The sequence below is a fragment of the Scardinius erythrophthalmus genome, assembly GCF_964197995.2.
Source record: "Scardinius erythrophthalmus genome assembly, chromosome: 15".
NCBI classification, from domain to species: Eukaryota; Metazoa; Chordata; class Actinopteri; order Cypriniformes; family Leuciscidae; genus Scardinius; species Scardinius erythrophthalmus.
Window position 1 is genome coordinate 37791602 of NC_138235.1, and position 5700 is coordinate 37797301.

At 40.1% G+C, this 5700-nt stretch overlaps 1 protein-coding gene across 1 annotated transcript; it reads left to right on the forward strand.

Moving 5' to 3' along the window:
• Positions 1–312: 312 nt before the first annotated feature.
• LOC308703239 (intelectin-like) lies at positions 313–5454 on the forward strand (the record flags this gene model as incomplete). Its single annotated transcript, XM_081386559.1, has 6 exons — positions 313–397; positions 3326–3573; positions 3690–3848; positions 3941–4061; positions 4401–4504; positions 4657–5454. The coding sequence occupies 6 exons, from the start codon at positions 313–315 to the stop codon at positions 4807–4809; spliced, it is 870 nt and encodes a 289-aa protein (XP_081242685.1). The 3' UTR covers positions 4810–5454.
• Positions 5455–5700: the final 246 nt, after the last annotated feature.

Below are 5700 nucleotides of genomic sequence, written 5' to 3' on the forward strand. Positions count from 1 at the left end.
GATGGGGTTGCGGTGATTTTGGTGAGTGTCCGGGAGAAAGCGGACAACTCGCGAAAGTAATTCGTCAAATTTTGGCGCCGACAAAAACTGAAACTGTTTCTCCTCGTCCAGCCTTCGCATGGGAAGCACCAGAGTCACAAACTCCCCATCCTCGTCTCTTGTTGCGTTTAAAGGGCGAACATACCACTGCCTAACTCTGCGCTGCCTATTTCGTTGCCGCCCACGACGTTAAAGGTGAACTAAGTAACTTTTTTACCTTAACCAAACAGCTTTGGAGTCATTGTAATGGTTATATTACTGATTTCGGGTTGAATGGTGGTCGTCCCGCACCCCCCTGGTGCCTGTGAGCCGCAAAACCACCCTTGCAACTTTGGGCCGGCGGGCCGCCGGCCTCAGTGTTAGGAAGTATCGTGTGATATCAGGTCTCGCGAGGTAACGAATTGCTTTACGGCACTGCACGCGTACACACCCCCCATCCATCCAGTATCCGGCTAGCTATAAGAACAAGGTAACGCTATTGAGTTCTTCAAGTTTTCGTAATGGCTGAACATGTAAAAAAGAAGCAGAAAGCTAGGAAATCTTTGTCAGAGGACCAAAGAAAGAGGAAACGGGAGACTGACCGAGCGTGAAGTCTGACTAGAGTTAATATTAGACCGGCCTTTTCAGAATGGAGAGAACTGAAAGAAACCGAAGCCGGCAAAACCGATGCTGACCTGCCCTTCTTGCTGTTGCACTTGTATCTTTAGAATAAACTGTGTTTAATGTTTGTATTTCTTGTAATTGTGACCTCAGGATTTTTGCTATTGTCTGTTTAGGTTTTTATTATGGTCGCTGTCTGTTACGGGCTTACTAGTACGCTAGATACTGTAACTTAGATGTTAGCATTTTCATTAGTAAACAAACGTGTTTGTTTTCTGTAGTGTTTTGTCCGTTCCTCTATCAGGTTTTATTTGTGTTACTGAGATCGCCTATAAATCGATATGAAATTCTTCAAATTATGCTTTAATTTAGCTTGCCGTCTGCCTCAGAATTAGTAACGTTATGTTGCATGTTCACAGATCTATGTTAGGATGCTAGCTACCATACAACTTATGAAATTTCAAACCAAACGTTTTGAACGAATAAATTATAGCCTTATACCATAGTACAGGTATTCTTGCAAAATAAATAAACAAACTAGGCTACATGTTTGACTTTGTTTGGTCAATCGTTATGATGGACAACTCGGATCACCGTCAAAATGATAAAATAATGTGTAACATTTATTTTGATGATGCATAACCTAAGTAGCTATAGCTATAGTCTAAACTAAAAATAAATAAATAGCGGAGATATTTCTTATAGTATTGTTTTTGCCATAATGTTACTGATTACGTTTGGCAACACTGTAAAAATATACACTATCTCCACTATACAAATATACACTATCTCAACATTTATATGATATTCTTGTGAGAATCATACATACTTCAGTTGACATGGCTCCGTTTGTTCGCCGGCTTCTCTGAAAACAAATGCACATGGCCTGAGCGAGATGGGAGGGGGGATAGTTGACAACGAGTTTACGACAGTTTTCTCAAAAATATATATACTCCGAAACTGTAGGGGGGGCTCGAGAGAGAAACCTGCGAGAAAACAGTCAGTCTTACTGAGCGCTGCTTTAAAGGGTTAGTTCACCCAAAAATTAAAATTCTGTCAGTAATTACTCACCCTCATGTTGTTCCAACCGCGTAAGACCTTCGTTCATCTTCGGAACACAAATTAAGCTATTTTTGATGAAATCTGAGCCATGTTTCACTCCTCCATAGGCTTCTATGTGACCGAAACTTGCTGGCCCAGAAAAGTTATTAAAGAGATCGTTAATATAGTCCAAGTGACTCCAGTGGCTCAATCTTAAGTATATCAAGCGACGAGAATACTTTTTGTGCGCAAAAACAAACAAAAATAACGACTTTATTCCACTATTCATTTCCTTCTCTCTCGACCTCTAGTTGGTTCGCGTAGTGTTTTTGCGCAGCGCGTCTGTGTTACACGTCACCACGTAGGCTCACTATTGGTCGACGCCGGTCATGTGTGTGTTGCGTGATGACGTGCAACACAGACGCGCAGCGCAAAAACACTACGAGGCCCAGAGAGAAGGAAATGAAAAGTGGAATAAAGTCGTTATATTTTGTCGCATGATAAACTTAATGTAGTGCCACTGTAGTTACTTGGACTATTTTAACGATGTTTTAATAACTATTCTGGGCCGGTGAGTTTCGGTCACACTGGAAGCCTATGGAGGAGTCAAAATTCTGTCAGATTTCATCAAAAATATCTTAATTTGTGTTCTGAAGATGAACGAAAGACTTACATGGCTGGAACAACATGAGGGTGAGTAATTACTGACAGAATTTTCATTTTTGGGTGAACTAACCCTTTAAATTAGCAATATGATGCACTCCTCTTCAGTTGCCATTTTGATCTGATTATCACCCGGAATGTCACCCGCAAAGTCACCAGTGACTCTGCTACCCCCTGTGGCGTGAGTAGTGTATTGCATTTCATGTATCGCCCGTGTTGCTTGCATCCCGCCCAGATGCGCAGGGCTCTCTTGAGTGCATAATGTGCTCCATAGAACAGGCTTAAACAGACGATCTGACGGGTTTTAGAAGATTAAATATAACCCGAAACTTAAAAAACAGACCCGGCCTCTATTAGAGACCGGCCTTTATTTATCCAAACCTGTAGCCACACCAGGCGTGTAAAAGAGACAGGCGTCTATTTGGGACTCGGCTATTATTTTAAGTTTTACGGTATATCGATATATGTGATATGGTCTAATTCCATATCGCATTTCAAAAGTAAATGTTACAGGTTGACCTCTCTGCAAAAGATCGATTCCGGTGCAGTGTCCATGCTCAGGCAGCGCCCGCACCCACACCAGACACTTCCCCTCTAACGATCCTGTACTGTAGGTGGAGCCTGAAACTGATCGTCCTCCTTGTGGTGGTAATCAGGTACTACTGGCCTGTCCCTCACAGGCTCAAACGCGTAACCAAAATGACTCTTTTTCGTGTATAGGACCTGCAGCTGCAGCTGCCTATATACCTTCGCAGGTCCTACCATGCCAGTGATGTCATCAGAATTGCCAGCATTCTTATACTAACAAACACAATTTTTGTGTTGCTTTAAAAAAAAGCTATATTGATATTTTTTATATTATATATTTTTTTGTGTAATTTACTTTTAATTGTCAAACAACACGTTATCAATGTTGATTCTTTCAGTTCAGTTCATCTTTAAGTAAGAACTGAAGTGACTCAGGAATGCTTTGTTCACGCAGACGGCCTGTACTATCTGAACTCCACCAGAGGGGTGCTTTACCAGACCTTCTGTGATATGACCACTGCGGGCGGAGGCTGGACGCTGGTTGCCAGTGTTCATGAAAACAACATGTACGGAAAGTGTACCGTTGGTGATCGCTGGTCTAGTCAGCAGGGCAGTGAACCGAACCGGCCTGAGGGTGAGGGGACATGGGCAAACACAGTCACATTTGGAAGTGCAGAGGCCTCTACAAGTGATGATTATAAGGTATTTTTATTACATTTATGGTTTTACAGCAATAGTTAAATAGAAGGAGTACAAGAGTATAATTATCAAAGGATGTTTTTGGAGAATCTGAAACGATAGTCTCCTTTCCGTCCCAGAATCCTGGCTACTTTGACATTCCAGCACAAGATGTGTCCGTGTGGCACGTTCCTAATAATATGGAGGTGGAATCCTGGACCGCGTCCTCCATCCTGCGATACCACACTGAGAATCACTTCTTAACTCTCCATGGAGGAAACCTTTATTATTTATTCAAGGTCAGATAAACTTCAACACCATTTTTGGGTTTAAAACATTCACAGAAATAAAATTGTGAAATTACAATAACACTGTTTTTTTCTTTTTTCAGAAATTCCCTGTGAGGTTTGGATTAGGGACGTGCATCACTGATAATGGACCTGTTATTCCAATCGTGTATGATAAAGGAAATACGGATTACAACAGAAATCTCTATGGTCCCAATGCAAGAAGTATGGCTCTTTTTTTAATTTATCCTTTATTTAAGCAGGCAAATCTTTTAAAACAAATGATGATTTACACCAACAGCCTGGCAACACCCCGTGAGCCAATATTTTCCAAATATTTTAATGACAGTGGCTTCATCAGTTGACAGTATCAGCATCATAAATCTGTGTATCATTAAGTGATGGTGTACAAGGCATCATCATTGTTGAGATCCAGTCACTTTAATGAATGAAAGCCATGTCATGTGTTCATGGACATTTCATGACAGATTATCATCACTGATATATGATTATCATCACTGATATATGATTATCATCACTGATATATTCTGTGCATTTCCCCAGCAAATTTTCTGCCTGGATTCATCTCATTCAGAGTCTTCAATTATGAAAGGGCAGCCATGGCTCTTTGTTCAGGTGTCAAACCAACCGGCTGCAACACTGAACATGTGAGGAAAAATAATATTCTAGATTAAATCACTGTCTATGGACAGCATTTGAAAAAATTATAGTAATACATTTACAATAAATTAACTGCACCAATGTCATTGTAAGAAGTGCCTAGGCTTGTCTTGTTAGTAATGTCCTCATATTGTTGCAGTTCTGTATTGGCGGAGGTGGACACTTTCCTGAGGCGGCCCCAAGGCAGTGTGGGGACTTTACGGGATTCGACTGGGATGGCTATGGCACTAATGTGGGATGGAGCGCTTCCAAAGAGATAACTGAAGCAGCCGTGCTTCTCTTTTATCGCTGACACTCCCATCAATCTAAAATCGCCAGCATCCTTTCCTTCTTTCTAAGATTTTCCACATTGATTAACACCTGAATTTTACACAATTATTTGCTCAAATGTATTTCTTTACGATATATATCCAGTGGTTGTCAATTATACTGTTCAGACATCAGATTAAAAAATTACTTCAATTTGTAAAAAAAATTAGTCTACAAGATACTTTGACAAAGTTTTATGAAAACATTTAGATTAATTTTAATTAATCATTACTAACATTTCTTTTTCTTGCAGGATATTTTTTATATTCTTTTGAAAACGAAATGTCCCCAGCACTTGGGCCAAATAGAAATTATGGACACGGCTAGACAGATATTGAAATATAATCGCTCCATGACATATAACAACCTTATATTAAACAAACTAACAACCTTATGTTTTAGATAAATCTGAATTTGCTTTGACAGTAACAGATGTCTGTTACAGGGGGTTTCTGAAACTGCACTTATGTTGAACCAATCATATTAGAGAAAAATGGTGTGATGATGATGAGTAATATATCATGTTACCTTTACTTTCCTATCTAAACTCTTGTACTCTTTTTGCTGGGGGGATTCTCTCTGAAATGTGTGAGATCCTCCCAGCCGTGATTAAAGCATATTCAAAGGCATTGTCTGGAGTCTGTCTGGTTACTGATGCACAGCGGGTTAGTGGAGCACTAGAGGTCTTCTTCACAAGTGATGATAGTGTTCACAGGGGACGAGACGTCGGGGGTTAGGAGATGCGTTGGACAGGATTCAGGAACCTTTATTTGTTCATTTTTGGTTAATGCATTTTTCCAAAAGAGCCACAGTGAAAAAATAATATAATATTATTATTAAAGACGTGCTTTTTTTTCAATAAAATTTCAACAGT